At 42.2% G+C, this 17913-nt stretch overlaps 1 protein-coding gene across 3 annotated transcripts in view; it reads right to left on the reverse strand.

Moving 5' to 3' along the window:
• Positions 1-1155: 1155 nt before the first annotated feature.
• srgap2 (SLIT-ROBO Rho GTPase activating protein 2) overlaps positions 1156-17913 on the reverse strand; it is a 55061-nt gene continuing 38303 nt past the window's right edge. For 2 of the 3 annotated variants that reach the window (XM_063474364.1, XM_063474366.1), the window contains exons 4-23: positions 16334-16396; positions 14998-15213; positions 14563-14691; positions 13011-13232; positions 12816-12917; positions 12501-12695; positions 12288-12372; positions 11671-11698; positions 11312-11342; positions 10566-10626; positions 10306-10383; positions 10065-10199; positions 9874-9979; positions 7196-7420; positions 6242-6321; positions 5710-5908; positions 4795-4932; positions 4405-4615; positions 4190-4300; positions 1156-4094 (exon numbers count right to left, since the gene is read on the reverse strand). In XM_063474364.1, coding sequence (XP_063330434.1) covers positions 3564-4094; positions 4190-4300; positions 4405-4615; positions 4795-4932; positions 5710-5908; positions 6242-6321; positions 7196-7420; positions 9874-9979; positions 10065-10199; positions 10306-10383; positions 10566-10626; positions 11312-11342; positions 11671-11698; positions 12288-12372; positions 12501-12695; positions 12816-12917; positions 13011-13232; positions 14563-14691; positions 14998-15213; positions 16334-16396 — 2946 coding nt within the window. In that variant the 3' untranslated portion in view covers positions 1156-3563. The remainder of the gene's footprint in view (positions 4095-4189; positions 4301-4404; positions 4616-4794; positions 4933-5709; positions 5909-6241; positions 6322-7195; positions 7421-9873; positions 9980-10064; positions 10200-10305; positions 10384-10565; positions 10627-11311; positions 11343-11670; positions 11699-12287; positions 12373-12500; positions 12696-12815; positions 12918-13010; positions 13233-14562; positions 14692-14997; positions 15214-16333; positions 16397-17913) is intronic. The other variant, XM_063474365.1, reaches the window with a different exon arrangement.

Here is a 17913-nt window from a genome sequence, read left to right on the forward strand (position 1 = left end):
AAAAAAAAAAAAAAAAAAACTTTGCTACTCTCTTACCTAACCATACAATAGTTTTAAGAGTACTTGGCAATGAATGCTCTTATTTATCTCTATGCATTTTGCTCCTTTCACCACTGACTTCCCCAAAGACTTAGATTAAAATGAAAATTGGCCGCTTAATTTTGCTGTTTGTATGTTTTTAGCACTTTATTAGCAAGTGTTTCATTACTCCTCCTTAGCATGCCATTTGTGTTATGTTTATCCACCTGTTACTGTTACAGCATGTACAGCTATCACTGCTGTACATGCTGTAACTATGTACAGCTGTCACTCCTACTACATCACTGCTAGCATTAATCATAATCATCATAGTATCAGATTTGTATTTATAAATGGCATACTAAAGAGGAGTAATGAGATATAAATGTTGAGTTAAGCATTTGCTAATGGAAAATATGCTGTAGTCAACAGGATTTACGGAAGGGTTATAAAGAAATTACTTATTTTGCAATTGTCTTTATTACTGTGTTATTGTGACTACATCATAATCCATCCAGTCCTTATCGGACCTTTTTAGACTGATGGCAATATGATATTTTTTAATACTTTAATAAAATATTGATAATTGGTGTCCCCGTATAAACATAGTATCAGCACACAATGCTAACCCCCCCCCCATCTGACAGTATCCTCTTTTCTGCCATTATTAAAAGAGATTTATATTCCACCTCACTGTGCAGCTCTCACTTTAGTCTGAAATATTTAAATTCGACACACAACTTTATTGTTCATTTTATTTTCTTAATGACCACGAAAATCATCTTCATTTAATGTTCATATTTGACCAACTCTTCTCCCGTTTCACAGTCTTTTCTAATGTTGAAGATATAATAATGGATTCATCCATCTTTCTGTGTGGCACTTTGCAGAGTTCTTTGAGAGTTCTGCACGGCTTAAGGGATTTTCCGACTTTCTTAACATTAAATAGATGAAACTCCCCTTTGGACTTACAGCTGTATCTTCGTGCCGTGGATATTTGTTTATTATGTCTTACTAATGCACAATAGTAAGACGTAATAAACAACAGTGGACAGACATAAAATTGGAAATAACGTTTTAAAGAACGACTTTCTGGAAGTTTCATGTTGTCAATTTATTGTTACAAACAAATCAAGAATCTTTATAGCAAGCAATGTTTATTAAAAAAAACAAAAACAAAAAACCAGATCTACAACAAGAACTACACGTGGAATATTATATAAGGCCTATTTGATTAAACTACTATTGCTATTACTGTACAATATTGTACCAAAAAAAGAGTGTACCTCTGTAATGTACAACATTGTATTTACAAAGTAAATCTGAACACAGGATTCTCCAGTAATACAGAGACAACTATAAATAGATTTGACATTACGGTCTTTTTTTTGTTTTGTTTTTAAGTTCTGCCATTTTCAAACTGACACAGAAATGCATATGTAACAATATTCAACGCCTACATTATCATCCCCACACAGTTAGTCCACATGCAAGCCAAGTTGTTCAAGTGCACGATGATTGATTTGAGATCAAAAGAGGCTCCCAGTTCCCTTTGGACAGCACAACTGGGACAAAACACACCAACCACCCACATGCATGGTGTGTATGTGCGAGAGTGTTTGTGCCGACAATGTGATTTCATGTTTCTGCACCACAACCACACACACAAACACAGATGCACACGCGCACAATCCCTCCAGTTCTCATGATGAGGTAAGAGCAACACAAATACACCAGGTAACACACAATCAGTATACAGTGATTAAAAATAAACCTTAACACTAACAAGTCATTACCTGGGAGAGAGAGAGCATCCAGGAGTGCACTATGTGCTGGGTAATGTGAGTTTAGCATTTGTTCAACAAGGTTACAAAAAAAGGCTTTCTTTCTTGGATCTGGGTGAAGACAACTGGCAAACGAAGACATTTTAAGTATCCCTGTACGCTTTTTATCTGGTGACATTTATACAGTGCATATTTGTTCAGCACTTAGGCGGCCAGCACTCCAAAACACCGGAGAAGTTTCTGTGTGTCTCCAGGCAGTCGCTGTTGGTTGGCATCCATTTTTGCTTAGGCAAGGGCTGGGTGAGGTGCATACATACTCTGCCAATGCGTGCCTGGCACAGGAACACGCATGTGCATTTACCCAGGTGGCTACAAAACTCCACAATTTACAAATTCTGAGCATAAAAAACCCAACAAAAAAAAAAACCCCAAATGAGAATATAAACGAACTTTGCTTAAGAACGTATTCGATGAGGTGGTTGGTTGTGCTTTTATATAAACACACTCAGGAGGATTCTCAGCTCCATGCTTCCAGTTATCATTGTGATTATTAAATATACATACACACTGTTAGAATAATCAAAACCCCTTTTTTTTACGGCTATGTTTGAAGGATGTCGTTAAAAGGAGCAAAATGTAGCTCTGTTTGGAGTTGGACTCGGACAGCTGCTGCTGCAGTGGCTGCTGTCAGCGGCCCCCAGCATGCAAGGAAAACCTGAAAGGGGTTTAGCTGCCACAAAACAAAAGCACTGCCACGCACATACGTTTGAAGAAAACGTACGTTTGCATGTACAGTCCAACATTACATAGGAAAATGCTGGGTCTTCAGTGGTCCCCTACACACAAAACCGAGCTGCAGGAGACGAGCAGCACATAATGCCACAAACTACAAGGGTTTAGCATTTGTATTGCTTTACGTAGACTTAAAATTATTGTTGGCCATGTTATTTTATGCTCCTGTTGTGGTGCAAATACAAAAAAAATATTAAAAAATAAGAATATTTCCAAATCATATCAAACACTGAAGGAAAAAGACAAAGTAAAGCTCTCGATCATATGACTTGCACAGGTATTTGGACCAGTTTTCTTTTTTTTTTCTTTTTTTGTTATCATCCCAAAAGTCTGCCTTTAACTCCAGCTTTCCACTTCTGAAGCAGCAGGTCAGTGTGTGAGTTAGAGGTTAGCATTTCACAGTCTGTTCTCTGAAATCTGGTCTGCTAGTCACGGGGTCATTAAAAAGATAAAAACGCTGTCGTGTCTACTATACAAAAAAACAAACAAATTAAAAAAAAAACAGTGCTTTTTGTTCCTCACATAAATCTGTGTATAAAAGGCAAGTAACACTCTTGCACGCCTACTCAAATGGAATTTCATACAACGCAAACTAGTGTATGCAAGCTCCAGGGCCTGTACGAGTCCACCCTGAGTCCTGCTCCCCTGTACAAGATTTGAAAATCCAGCAAAGTCTGGAATCTCTGTGGTGGCAAGAAGGGAAAAAAAAGAGAGAAGAAGTGTCTTTTGCTTTATCAGCGATAGTTGAGCTGTAGTAAAGCAGAGCTGCCAAGAGAGGGCAGATTAAAAACTTGACACTAAATTGAACATGGCATCATAAGGAACTCATCTGGACTCCAAGTAGTGAATGCTACATGTGAGAATTGGGTTAGGGGTCCTATGTGTAACAAGTGAAGTGCTTTTGGCACCTGACAGAAGAGCTGTAAGAATCTTAAGAGTTTGCAAGAATCAGGATTTCCATTTTGGGACTTAAGCAGGGCAAGATTTATCATTAGACTGGGATGGAGGGGGAGGGGGAGGTGTGTGGGGGAGAGAGTGTGTGTGGCCTGCAGGTGGAGGAGGAGGCGTAGGGGGAACAGTGGAGGTTGGGGAGCCCATTGCTGGACTGCCGCTACCTCCTCCACCCTTTGGGAACACCACCGGCTTGGGCCTTGTTGCTGGCGGGCGCGACTCTCTGAAGGAAGTTAGGGATGAGGAGTGAGAGGTGGACAAAGAAGGGGAGGTGGCAGAGGGCAGGGGGCTCCGTGGCTGGCTCTTGGCAGGGCGGAAGGAGGAGGGCACGTCGCTAGCTGAGGAGGCGCTGCGCTGGAGTGGATGGGCGTGTGAGCCTCCCTCATTGTCCCGCAACAGACGGGAGTGGAGTGGACTAGAGGGCTCTGAAGCTCCTCCTCCACTTTTTAGCTGCTCCAGGGTGTCCAGCACCACGTCAGGGGTATGTGTATGTTTCGGGGTGCTCTGTCTTTCCAACTTACTGAACTCATTTATGGTTGTTTCAATGTCCTGTAACGAAGGAATCAGACATAAAGTAAACACATGCAGACAGAAAGCTGAAATGTTCCAGATGTTTAAACTTGAAGCTGAAATGAAAGCAGTACCTGTGAGAGGGGATCCACCTGGGCTATGACTTCAGGGTCCAGTGGTCTGTGGTTGCTGAAGCTCTTGGAGCGCCCTGCTGTAGTCGTCTTTCGCAACTGTGGACTCTCCACCTAAAAGCAGCACAATGGCCTCAATTAAATGTTTTCCTAGACAGCAATAGTCCAGTCACTCCATGTCTGCATACAAAAGATCAAAGGAGATCCAGTTACAGTACCTTGGTCTTGAGTGAGGAGTGGCGAGTAACTGAGTTGAGGATGCTATGAGCGCTCACGGGTCGCTTGTCCCCGGTTTCTTTTACCAGAGCGCCGCCAACAGGAAGAGAAGCTGTCCTCACTCCTCCTCCTCCGCTGGTTCCTGGACTTGTGCTGTCGCTCTCTGAGCGGAACGTTCTTCTGATGTTCCCGGGCTCTGGCCGTTTCCTCAGCCTGAATAACACAAATGTTTTACTCATTTCTTTTCTATACTATTGTGAATCATTAGGAAATGTTCAGGGAGCTAATGGAAAAACAATCTGAAAAGAATAAAACCACACATGACTAATGTCACGAACTGACATCTGACTGAAACGTATATATTATGAGACGTATCTGCACACGATACACACTTGTTCAGGTTGGCCAGATAGATGTCAGCTACATGAGCTCCTGTAGGAGAGGCAGCACTGACTCGAGTGGGTACTCTATCCTCCAGCAGATCCCTGCTGTCCACGTCCGGCTTTGGACTTCCTCGCCCCACATCAGACCTGGAGGGAAAAAAAAAAAAAGAAAACACAGCAAAATCGTGTTACTCCTGCTCTGCCTCTGTCTTGCATCAAACTTACAAAGCAGAGAATATAACGCACACTGACACATCTGCAAGAAAAAGCTTATTTTAGAGTCACTTTCTATCTATATAGCAGCTGCTCTTTACTTCCACGGGAACCACGAGCAGTCAAAAAAAAAAAAAAAAAAAAAAAAAACCAACAACAACACAGTCTTAGCTGCATTAAATAAATAATAGAAATCTGCCTTGACCTACTCTTACATTTATACTTGTATAAAAGAAATAAGGTATTTCTCTATATAAATCCCAGATCTCATTGTAGTAATCTGCAATGCAGTTGCAGAACAGTTAGCAACAGCAAAGTGAACATGAGGTTCAGATTTTTGTGCTTGGGTAGCTGGGAGGGAAAATCCTTACACTAACGCAACAATCCACTCTGCATGCTTGTATATACAAGAGGCTAAGCTGAAGAGGAAATTGATCTGCTATGATATGCAGTCTGTATGACTGCACTTCCTTAGCAACGGGGATTTCCACTGGACTAGTTTCTGTATTTACTCATGGTCAGCGTTTGACATCATTCCAGTTTATGCTTTTGATAGAGGCCTCTTTGTTCTCTGGGTAAAATATTATTATTATAACCAACATTCATATCAGACAAAAATTTAAAAGTAACATCTAATTTAATAAATACAAAAGTCAGCCTCTTAAAATGTATGATGCTTATATTAAGATTAATTACTAGAACAGATCTTACGTGTCTTGGACCACAATATACTGGTGTGGCACCAGTCCATCCACTCCATTGTGTCGTCCCTCCCACCAGTCATCAGAGGCTCGGTGGTACAGAAGCAGAGAGGCACCTTTCTTGAATGACAGCTCCCGACCGGTCCGGCCTGTATAATCAAACCTAGCGATGGCTTCGATTGGATCAGACTCTGAAACAGCCAAGGAGCCTGAGATTCAGAGAACGGCGGAGAGACACGGGACGTGGCAGAGGAGCGGAGGAGCAGAGGAGCCGCAAAAAATGAGGGAATAGAGAGGTGTAGGAGAGAGGAAGCCTGATTAGCGCATGGCAGGTTAGTGCTGTTTCATTCAGTGACTGCAATCATGTTAAAAATTGCTAAGCAATAACAAAACAGATTAATGGGAGCAAGACGTGAGCTTGCACAAAAAAATTTAAGCCACAGTAAGTGGTTAGGAAAGCATGAGATCTCCTAAACTAATGAAAAACAAGCCAGTATATAAAGTACATACAGTGCATGTAGTTAGTTTTGTATGTTACTTACCATCTTCGCTGTTATGGCTGACAGAGACAGTGTCAGGCGCTGGCTCTTCCACAAGAGGGGGCTCACAGTGTTGACTGTCACTACAGTAAATGGAGAGGGCAGCAGGAGTCAGAGGATCCCATACTTCTCTGATAACTCACAATCTGAGCTCACAATCCTCCACCAAGTTATAGCTGCAGACCAAGTTGTGGTCTGCAGTTATATAGAGCCTTTTAAGGTTAGACAGGTTCTACATAGTGCTTAATGTGGTGTTCACCCATTCTGAGCTGCCTGCCATCAAAGACAAATTAGAGTTTTGGAAGGTTGGTGAATTGAATGTAACAGAAAAACACTGACTGCTGGGATTTCTTTGTCATTTGCAGGGATTGTTATAAGATGTTTAAAATATTGAAATCAAACAATTGACTACCCTGTGGATATATTTTCTGAAGCGATATGACACAAACTCACAGAATCCCTCTGGTTGATTCAAACAAAGTTAGCATATGCTAGCATGAATGTAGTCTCCATACTTTGTGTGACATAGAACAAAAGCTGCTGCGCCATGACATACAGTCTGTACAACCGGAATGACTGCCAGCAATCATAATAACTGGTGCCCGGGCTTGTCATTATAGTAAAACTGAAAGTAACCATTGTGTGCATTGTGGTGTGTGAGTGTGTACACCCTGTGCTCTGCGGTTAGGCGGTGCTTTAATCTTTAGTGTGACAGAGGGTAAGCTGATCCTCGTGGCCCCTTACCCAGAGTAGGGCAGACAAGCTGAGCCTCCATCACTCCCCGGCAGCCTCTAAATCAACCCCCACTCCCCATTTCTGGCCTACTCATCATCTCTAAGTCCCTTCTACAGCAGTTTGAAAAAACAATTGGAAGATATATCCAGTTAGCTTCAAGAAGCTTTAGCAATTTAAGTTTCATCCCATTGTGATTTGTGGGGTTTCTTCCCCAAGCCTCACCAGAAGTCATCTCCAACTCCAGGAATAGTGTAGATGGGGCCTTGCAGGTCTTGCGGTCCAGGAAAGATGGTGTCATGGTGGATGATGATAGTTTTAATGAGTTCGTTGACATGGGCCTGGCAAGAAACCTGGTCGTGACCCTCTGGGACAGACATCAGGGTGGGGCCAAAACAGATTGCCAGGTTGTAGGGGTCCATCATGTTTTCCTCGCTGTACTGAGACAGGCTGGGCAGAAGAGAAAGCAGAGTCTCAACATATAAACCCAAACAACCATGACAAGTCATTTATAACCTGGTGATGGAGAGACTCCGATGATGTGTGTGCGCGTTTCAGTGAGTGAGAAGAAGCAGGAGTTTAGGGGGTGACTGTAAATCACTCACGTAAAAGAAACTCCCCTTCTCCACATGAGCTGTCTGGGACCACTTGGTTTACCCATGAGTCTCAAATGTCAGGTCTCCCACACCATATTGCTTTTTACCCTTTCTCCCTTTAACTGAAGGGTTTTGTCACAGCTTTTAAGGACGGACTGGACAGAATGGATTGCGTCTCTGCGTGCCGTACATGCACTCAGACAGTTTTTTTGTGGTCTTGCTCTTAGTTTAATATTTCTTTGAACTGATACAAGATTAGTACCTTTGTTAAAAAAAGCTTTTTTGTTTACCCTTCACTTTTTTTTTTAAAGAGATCGGATTTTTGGCTAGTGTGATGAAACTGAGTCCATTTCAGAATATTGAACTACTAAAATAAACTCGATGGAGGAAATTAATTAATTTCACAGAAAGGAAAGCTTACAGTTTCTTGAGTAATTAAGGGCTTGTTATAGTTTCTTTTATGGACTTTTATGACCCCGAACTTGACTTTCCATGAAAGTTGAAGGATGTTTTGATTCTGTGTGAGATGGCCATATAAAATCGGATGTTTACCAAATAATCAAGTGACTATAGGTCAGAGGTTCCCAAAGTGTGGGGCCCGCAAAAAAAAAAAAAAAAAAAAAAAAAAAAAGAACCCTTGGACACTGCTAGCATCATTGACAGGTTTTTGACCGGGCTCCCACACAAACGCAAAGCTGGAGATGAAGCATCGCCAAAAATGTTTCCAAACCAACTTCATTCCAAGCCAAATGCTAGAAAATATGGTGAAGCATATCTTTCCTTTGGCTTCACCTGCACAAGTGCCAAGGTAGGTCTCTGCGACAGAATTAGTTTCCCTTGTGTCGGGAGCACGCGCTGGGCTCTCCAAATCACGGACAAACAGTATCCCACATTCTTGATTTTTAGTTCACAAACACTTCTCATAATGACTAACTACTCCTGACATTTTGGAGATGTTAGCTCTTTATACAGTAAAGTTACAGCGGGATACAAATAATATCAGGCTGATCCTGCCACGATTTGTTTCCCCGGTTCAAATCACGGACAAACAGTCTCCCATAGTTGTTTATGTTTTTGAACCCATTTTGCACAGAGAGGCATTTTTTGAAAAATGTATTGATAGCAATGTTGAATATTATTACACAGGAAAAAAAAACTACACGTAAAATAATCACACCGTGACGCCTCTGACCTTCTAAATAGAGGGACAGTAACTGCGTGTGTATATGTAAGCGTGTAAAACCTGAAGATAGAGACAAAATACTGCTTCTGTTAATCTGACTATCTGCCATTCTGCAATTCATCTCATGTAAACAATAACGTGGCGCACAGCGTGACGTGAAAAAAGGCACATACCTTTGACGTTGCGTGACGAACTCTGTATTCCTCGTCCACACGTAAACGCAAAAAAGGAGTTTTAAAAAAAATCTCAGTTTTCGGTGATTTGAAACGCCGTTTACATGCGGACGAAATGCAAATGCATAGAAACAGCTGCGTTTTCAAAAATACCCGTGTAGGTGTGGACGTAGCCTAAAAGAGTTAGTTTATTATATTGCTGCCTGTAATTTATTGCAGTTTACTTGTATTTGCTTAATTGTTTACTAAATGTTTGAGGTGTGAAATAAACCGCAATGAAGTTTGAAAACAAAATATGGGTGTGTGTGGTTGGAGGATGTGTTTGTGCGCATGGGGGGCGAACATTTTTCTTGTAAAACAAAGGGGGGACCAGCAAAAAAAGTTTGGGAACCACTGCTATAGGTCAAGTGGATCAGAATAGGGCTGCTTATAGTGACTATGTTGCTTTTACACGTGGTTAAGCAAGTTTTAGATTTTATGTAGTAGATATTGTTTTTAACCATACTTCCTTTAGACTTTTGCTCTGTGGACTCTTTCTACATTGATTGATACTGAAAGTATATTTCTTCATGAATGAATATTCAGTGAATTACTTAAATTTTTATACATACATTTTGAACTCTGTTGTCCAAATCAACAGTTTGATGACATTTAAGTATTAGCAGTAGATCTGTGATAGGTTTGCATGCCTACTTTTGTGCTGTTTGTTTTAAGATTAGTGTATCCACTGTTCCTACTGTGTCAAGGAGCAGGAGCAGGTAATGTGCGACACAGGAAGTGAAAACACCTGAATTCAAAGATTAAAAGGTGTGGCCCGGTATGTTTCCCAACAAAGCGTTACACTAGACTGTGCTACCAATTAATACACACCATCTATGTTCAAAATTGTAGTTAGTGATACATCTATAGCTTAATCCCAAACATCTGGCCTCTGAGCGCTCTGGTACTCACTGGTTGAGGAAGGCAAAAAGGTATCTCATGATGATGAGGGTTTTACTTGGTAGGGACTGCAGAACCTTCTTAATATGAACTGCCCGCTCTGTGAGGCTCTCCATTGCTGAAAATGAAAATGAACCCCCATGAGATTACTCACACTCTCAAATTCATAAACACACAAACAGGCAAAAGGAAGTAACACTTACAGACACAGGATATGAGGTCATGGAAGACTTCTTTAGGGAAGAGGGCGTGATCCAGGCCTCTAAAGTAAAGCTTGAGCACACCAGCAATTGAGTCCATGTCATGGTCATTTTGATCCCCTGCGAGCGGGTCCTCACCTACACCGGATGAGAAGAGGAGGGATCGTGGGACACAACGGATAATAACGCGCTAGATAAACACAACAAAGGGGAAATGCTTGTTTTTCCTGCAGGACAGTGTTACCTCTCTCAAAGGCATTCTTGATGTCATTGACTTCCACTTGTGAGCCTGACACTCTGAAGATTCCCTCATGCTGCAGACCTACACACGTACACAACCACACACAAGTCAATATCAATTCCCTTGTTCAATTTCAGAGATTTACAAATCTGAAAATCTGAGGGAAGAATTCTGATACATTTTTTCCAGTTCAAAGAGATCCAGAACCAATCGCATTAAAAAGCTGATCCTAAACCTATCACTTCACCGCAGAATTTCCTCACCATGGCGACTGATGAAGCGGATGCAGCTCTCAACCATCAGGGGAATGGTTTCGCCTGACTCCTGCAATAAGAGGGAAAAGAGTTACTCCTGTCAGAGGAAGAAAACGGCACATTTCTTTCTTCTGACATGTCTGCAAATGCACATGCATGGGTGCACACATTTAGAAGGAATGGGTAACAGACATGGGGGAAGGACAGTGGGCACTTGGTTCCCAGCTGTTGCTAGGAGACGGCACCTTTTCCTTTTCCCTTTGTTTGTTTGGGGATTCCAAAAAAAATCTCTAGCAGTGAGTCCAAGCAATCCATATTAGACAGTACATGCTCAGAATATAAAGATATTTTATCACAGTTATATGTTGGGTTTTTTTGCTTTTAGATGTAATTTGAAATTAACAATTACTGGGATTACATTTTAAGCCAGCGCTTAAAACAAACACAACCACAAGGGGGAGCTACAAACACCAGATTCTCTAATGAAAAGGTTGCCTGCTGATCAGCTACTACAGATGCAACTGTAGAAGTGGACATGTATGTTGTGCATTGTTATATCGGGTTACATTAAAATGAGTAATACGATACAAATAATAGGTACAAATTCACCCTATGGGAGGAGGATGTTGTGAGAAATCATGTGGTCTGAGTTAAAAACAAAGCTGCAGTGGCTCTGACTGAGAAGCTACCCAGCCACACACACACACATGCACACACACACACGCACACACACAAAACACTCAAAAAATAATTACCTGCTTCCGTACTGTCGAGTTTCTCCGTCCGCTACGCAGCAGAGAGAGAAAAGGGAAAAAAAAAAAAAAAAGGAACGGCACTCTGTCATTATGTCTCCAGAGAAAGTCTATTTATACTCCCAACTCTGGTAATACTCTATTTGTATACACAGACACACATGGACATGTGTTGAGGATATCTATAAACACTGACAAGGAAAATAATAACCCTGCCTGCCAAGAAATCAGGCTTTAACACTGCTTTGGTAAATATGTGTGTGCATATCTGTGTGTGTGTGTGTGTGTGTGTGTGTGTGCGCGCGCGCGTGTGGGTCCGTATATGTGTATATTAGCATATTTCCTTCCTACGCCACACCTACCTGGCAAGGCAACAGTCAGTCTTCTGACCTACAATAGGGAGAAACAGGAAGGAAAAAGGGGATGGGGGGTGGAGTGGGGTAAAGGGAGTTATGACAGAGAAGAGAGAGATAGGCAGTTATAGCAGAAACAGGACACATGAGGAAATTTGTCTGATGGAACAGAAAAAAAGAGAAACACACTTCCCATTTTTAGCTGTACACAAACACACACACACAACTCAGGAGGGGTTCTCCCATAACGCTGTGGACTGGATGACACTTTCAGCCCACTGTTACACCTTCCCCACACACAAACTAAGTTAAGCAAACAGCTGCATCCACATATGGCCACTGTCACTTTGACCTACCCCTGCCCTCTGTCACACACACTGAACTTGTGGATATTAGATATATTAAAGTGATTCTGCTTCCCTGCGTTGCTCACTGATGCGCCCCACTGCACCACTCATCTCTCAGATTTGTTCCCTGTTTAGCCTCTGGGCACCAGACTGTTCATGAATCCTGAATCCTGCTCAGTCCCACTGGAGGACTCCCAGCACGTAAACACTCACCCAGATGGGAAGGAAAAAAGATCAACTTCTAAAAGATATGAAGGACATTCTGGCAGTCATACTCACCCTCTCCTAGGGTCTTCTTGATGAGGTCATGCTTGGCCTCCAGCTTGGTGATCAGGTTCCTGCCTTCCAGAAACTCCTTCAGCTTCTACAATACATACAAAGACACACACGATGAAGTTACAGTTTGTGCAGATTATCCTTTCCAGCCAACACAAATGAACATTAATGATCAGAGTCATTGCTAGATAAATGATAGCATTAATTGGAACTGACTGTGAAGTAGAACTGCTCCGTCTCCTGCTGATTGGCCCGTCGCTTGGCCAGGCTGGGTTTGCTGAGATAGGATTCACAAGTGGATTTGACTGACTCCATGCTGTTGCTGTGCTGGAAGCACTCGGAGACATCATAGTCCTCCACAGTCACCATGTCTTGAATGGTGGACAGAGTAGCCTCCATGGTTTTCTTCACCTGAATGGCAGCAAGGCAGAATGATATAAAACAGGCTGGGATTAACACGCAGCGCAGGTGGAAAGTGTGGGAGGCTAAATTTATAAATAAAACGAGAAGAAGAAAAGAAACATGCCCGACCTCATCATTCTCAATCTTAAGCGTGGAGAGGCGGGACTGCAGCTGCTGACACCTCTGGATCAGTTCGCTTTCAAGTGGCGACTGTGCACACATCACTCCCATCTATAAATGAAAAAAATAAAAAATAAACATATTAGAACAATCACATTTATAAATGCACTTACTCTAACACACAAACGAGCAACGGGACTCTACCGTGTCTCCCATGTGGGACTGAAAGTCAAAGCGAGCTGGTGGGCAGAAGACATTGTTGTAGGTCTCCATCAGTTTCTGTTTGTCCCCGTTGGCTTCAAGACTCTCTGTGGCTCCCTCTAGAGCACCAAGCCCTGTTTGTTTGGATGTTTCCACATTCTGTTCAGCAGACAAGTAGGTCCTCAGCGCTCGGTGGAGGCTGGCATGGTAGCCCAGGTCACAGCACTAGCACACATGCAGACATATGGTATGAATAAACATTATTGGTTAAAAAAAAAAAAAAAACCACTCTCTTTAACTTTGTAATTTTTATAGTTTTGCCCCTTTGTTCTGCAATTCATTCATTTATTCAGAGGCACATGGGAAATGTTTTGAGAGAAAGCCAGAATCAGACCAGAAACACTGAATTAACATGGTATATGACAGTGTCACTAGACTTCTCCCACACACTGCTGACCTGTATTTTTATGTCAGCGTCATTTATCAAATACATGTGAAAAGTGCTGTACGATCAATATCGTCTTACTATAATAATCGTAGCCTACCCTAACTTCTCCTTAATAGTATTCATTCAAAATATATTTTAAAAAGCTATTACAAAGAACTGGTTTAAACCTGACCCTCGAAGTCTTAAACAATGAATGAACATTGTGATATTGGAGAGGAGGAATATCTTGCTAAAAGAAAAAAGAAGTGCTGATAATAATATTGGTTCTGCTGTTTTACGATAGCATATGTCCCTCTCTCTGTACCTGCTACTATTAGTGATTTCATGGTTATTTATCATGAAGTACCATAAAGATGTGTCATTTTTAAAATATAAAACTGGATATAATCTAATACCTAAAGGTGTAGTAGCTTACTTACAGGATGAATAAATACAGAAAAAAGGCTGAATACATGCTGAGATAAGTATTCTCTTTTCCAGCAACAGGAAGCTGTCCAGTGCCATCACGGCCGCTGGAGCTTTCTGTGACATTCAGGTCATGAGCCTGTTTCGCTGCCCTTTCAGGTCACCCTTGCAGAAACTGTTTATGCATACACATGAATAATTGCATGATTACTGCTTCCTTAATTTGCTTCACAGGCATGATAGGAACACTGTCTCCAGCTGGTACCTGCTTGCTGGTTCCAAGCAAAATTATACACAAGTTTTAAACTAAAACGAAACAAAAAAACAGTAAAAAAAACAAACAAACAAATAAATAGAACTGATGTATTGCTACATGCCACCTCCTACCTAGTTAAGTGTTGCTTGTCCAGACACGTGTCAGTTTCTTCAGAAATGAAACGTGCTGATGACTGCTTCGTTATTTCAACAGGCCGTGACGCGTTATAATCAAGCAGAGAATTAACAGCTTCCGTGCAATCTAGATTTTTTTCTTTTTGCCTCTGGCTGTCAATGGAGAGGCACAATAAACCCTGTGTTATGCACTTGGGAAGCATAACGACTTAAGAAGAGGGACAGTACTGAGGCTAATGTGAAGAGACTGACCGAGGAGCCACCGCTGGCTCAAACGCAGACACAACAACAACGCGGTGCGCTTATACTCACATCAATGATGTCAGAGAGGTCATGGATGTAATATTTGAAGACGCAGCTGTTGGTGGCCTCGAGGGCGAGCAGGTACTCATTTCTGGCTTTGATGGCCTTCAGTCTGTTCTCTGTGTACTTAGCTTGCCTCTGATAAGAGAGAAAAGAAGAATAGGGACAGAATGAGAAAAGGAAGAGAGAGGGTTAATATGTGTTTCAGTGTAATGTCTCAGTATTGATTGCCGGTAATAAGAAGAGGGGAACCGTGCTGGTGTGACAGGCTCGAGTAATAATAAACAGGGTTAGCAATAAGCCAAGCGCGCACTTATAAATCATTCATGAGACACAAACATAGATCTGTCTGACAACAGGTGGGGAGCCCAGAAACAGCCGTCATCTATCTGCTCGCTCCCCTCGATTCGCCCTCCCCCCTTAATCCCACGCAGGCTTGCTCACCTTCTCCTTCATCTTCTCGATTTTTTTGACGCTGGAACGCCGGACGGGTTTCTCGTCCATCTTTATGCTGGCCAGGGTGTCTGGGGAGCGCGGCGTTTGGCGGTCATCCTGTCGACCAGAGCGCCCCATCTGCTTCTCCTCCTGCTTCTCTGCCTCCTTGAGCTTGGACTCAGCATTGATGCTGTCAGTGTTGTACATGTGGTATGTCTTCATCACCTGGAAACAAGGGTCGAGATTTGTAGACAAACACAGATGTGTGTCTCTTCGCTCACTTCTGGCTCCGTATCAAAAGCGGGCCTTTTGCCAGTGAGCGAAGCACCAAAGCTCAGTACACACACAGCTCAAAACACCAACTGGCTTTCTTTTTTGGATAAACCTCGAGCAATGGCTGGCTTCAAAATATTGAAGAGAACGCGTCACAGCACCGTGCTGGACGGCAGAGGGGTGTGGTATGAGTTTACCGTGAAGAGTTAAACACGTGAAACGAGAGCATGTGCAGCGTCAGCCTTATTCAAGCGAGCACCACTAGAGCCATCATTATGCTGTTCTGCTCAAACCCTCCAGCAACACTGCAGACAGACACACTGGTTTGTCTATGAGCAAGCATGTGAGCGTCACTCAAACCAGATCTATTCCTATCTCTTACTATAGACTATAATTACAGTGCAAGAGTTGCTTTTATGGGCCTGGCTGAGCCTTAGCTGAAGCTTTAAGCTGTAGTAGAAAACCCACACACGCAGACAGTGAAACACACTCAGACTGCTTTAGTGCTTTTGGCAGTAGCATGAAAATGTGGAGCCAGACTCTTAGATGCCCGTGATGGTGGAAGAAGACAGTGAGGTTTGGCATTTATAATGTTTAACACGATCACCATTTAGCTTTGGCACATCCGCTAATTAGCTTTAAAAACAGGGTACAGTTGAATTCGATGTCATTAGTTTTGCAGGCATTTTGGTGGTGAACCAAAGGAGTAGATCGAGCAAAATATTAAATATGAATGTGACGATACTGCTAACTAAAAACTTTAGGGGCCCTGAAGGCACCATAAAGCTGATGACTGCAAGAAATGCTGCTCAAATTCACACCTGCTGGTCGTACTCCACAGAACGTAAATGACTGAGGTGACTGTAGTTAAACTGTTTACTTTCTTATGAGCTCATATTTGTCTAAATACAATGTGAAAAAAGGTAAAAGAAAGCAGTTTTAGTGTCTGTTAACACCAACCCATAGCACAACAAGGGCAGGGCTCTTTCTCATTGTTCTGTATGAAATGCAGGCGATCGTGAGACAAAATTAGAATCTTGCTTGTGACTGTAATAAAAAGGGGTTTTCTTACCGAGTAAAGCTCATTGAGAACTTTCAACAGGTCTTCTTGCAGCTGTAAGCCAACCTCTTTGCTCTGATGAGACAGAGAGAGAGACAAACAGAGAACACATGTGGTGAAACAGTCCCAACCATTGACACAGTGTTATAACTTGCAGCTTCTAAGGGCTGTCCACCGATGGGGTCATCTCTCTATACCCACTCAGCCATGTGGTCAATCAATAAATCAAGAGTAGATTATCTGGCCAAACAGCAGTGGAGAAGTGTCTAATCCAGACAAATGAGTGAGGCGGTAATGGTCCCGATGGATGTGGAGCTACAGATACTGATCTCTACATGATGGCCGAGATGGCGAGAGGACAAAAGAGCTAAGGACAGGGTGGGATGACGAAGTGGCAAAAGACAGAAAAAGAAACAAGAGAGGGAGGACAGAGAGTAATACAGGCGCTACCATTCTCCAGACATAACTGCCAGGAGCCACTACTGACTGATGACTTCACAGCAGCCCACAGATGAGTAGACTCCACACACATTAGTGCACACACATGAATAAACACACACATCCATTCAGAGCCCTTCTCAACATTTCTATGTTAGGACTTTGCTAATCTGCTAAAAGGGCACCATCCAGACTTGGGTTTAATATTATCACAAACCGAGACATAAAATTTTTAAATCACTCAGTATCACAGATTTGCCTCAGGACAGCGCCTGTCCCAAAAAACAGGAAGAGTAACAGACAAAGGATACCTCTGTCTGACAGGCAACGCATGCTTTGTGTGTTCAGAATGGATACATATGGAAAATGTACAGTGTGAACATACAAGGTAGGAAGATACCAAAATGATAACTGGTGACAGGTAAAAGAAGAGCAACCAATTGAACAATAAAAAGAAAATATTATTATCAGGTTTAGATCAGGGGTGCCAAACATAGGGCCCACGGGCCAAAATCAGCCCGACAAAGACTACAATCCAGGCCACTGGAAGGCTGGAAAACGAGGGCATACATTTTGGGGCTTTTAACTGTATTTCCTATTGAGAAAGACCTTCCCAAAGGCCATTCAGAGAATTAAATGATAGAAATGTTCCCGTTTGTCATCACATTTTTCTTTATCAAATCTTGATTAAAAAAAAGAAAGAAGAACATTTCCTGTGAATTAACAAAAACTCTATATTCACAGGACAATCTGGGCAGCTACCAAAACCTTTTCTGTAATTTTGCAAATTTATCATGTAGAAAATCTGAAACATGCTGCTGAAATTGCACTTCCTTTTCTTGTATTAAGATATCTCTGGGATGCAATGTGTAGTGAAACATCTTTATACTGACAGAAAGAGGAAAATCTCTCGTCCGACCCACTTAAGATCAAAGTGGGCTGTATGTGGCTCAAGACGTAAAATGTATTTGACATCCCTGGGTTAGATTTTAAGGCCTAAACAGAGTCATGGAGGCAGATGTCTGTGGTGCCATGACAGGAAACTGCCCTGGAATTTGCTGATTTCTTTTCAAATCTCAACATGAAGAGGAAAGGCCTCATGCTTCTCACTGTATTAAGAGTAATGGGCATAGTCAGACTGTTTCAGAATGATG

The sequence above is a fragment of the Pelmatolapia mariae genome, linkage group LG5, assembly GCF_036321145.2.
Source record: "Pelmatolapia mariae isolate MD_Pm_ZW linkage group LG5, Pm_UMD_F_2, whole genome shotgun sequence".
NCBI lineage: Eukaryota > Metazoa > Chordata > Actinopteri > Cichliformes > Cichlidae > Pelmatolapia > Pelmatolapia mariae.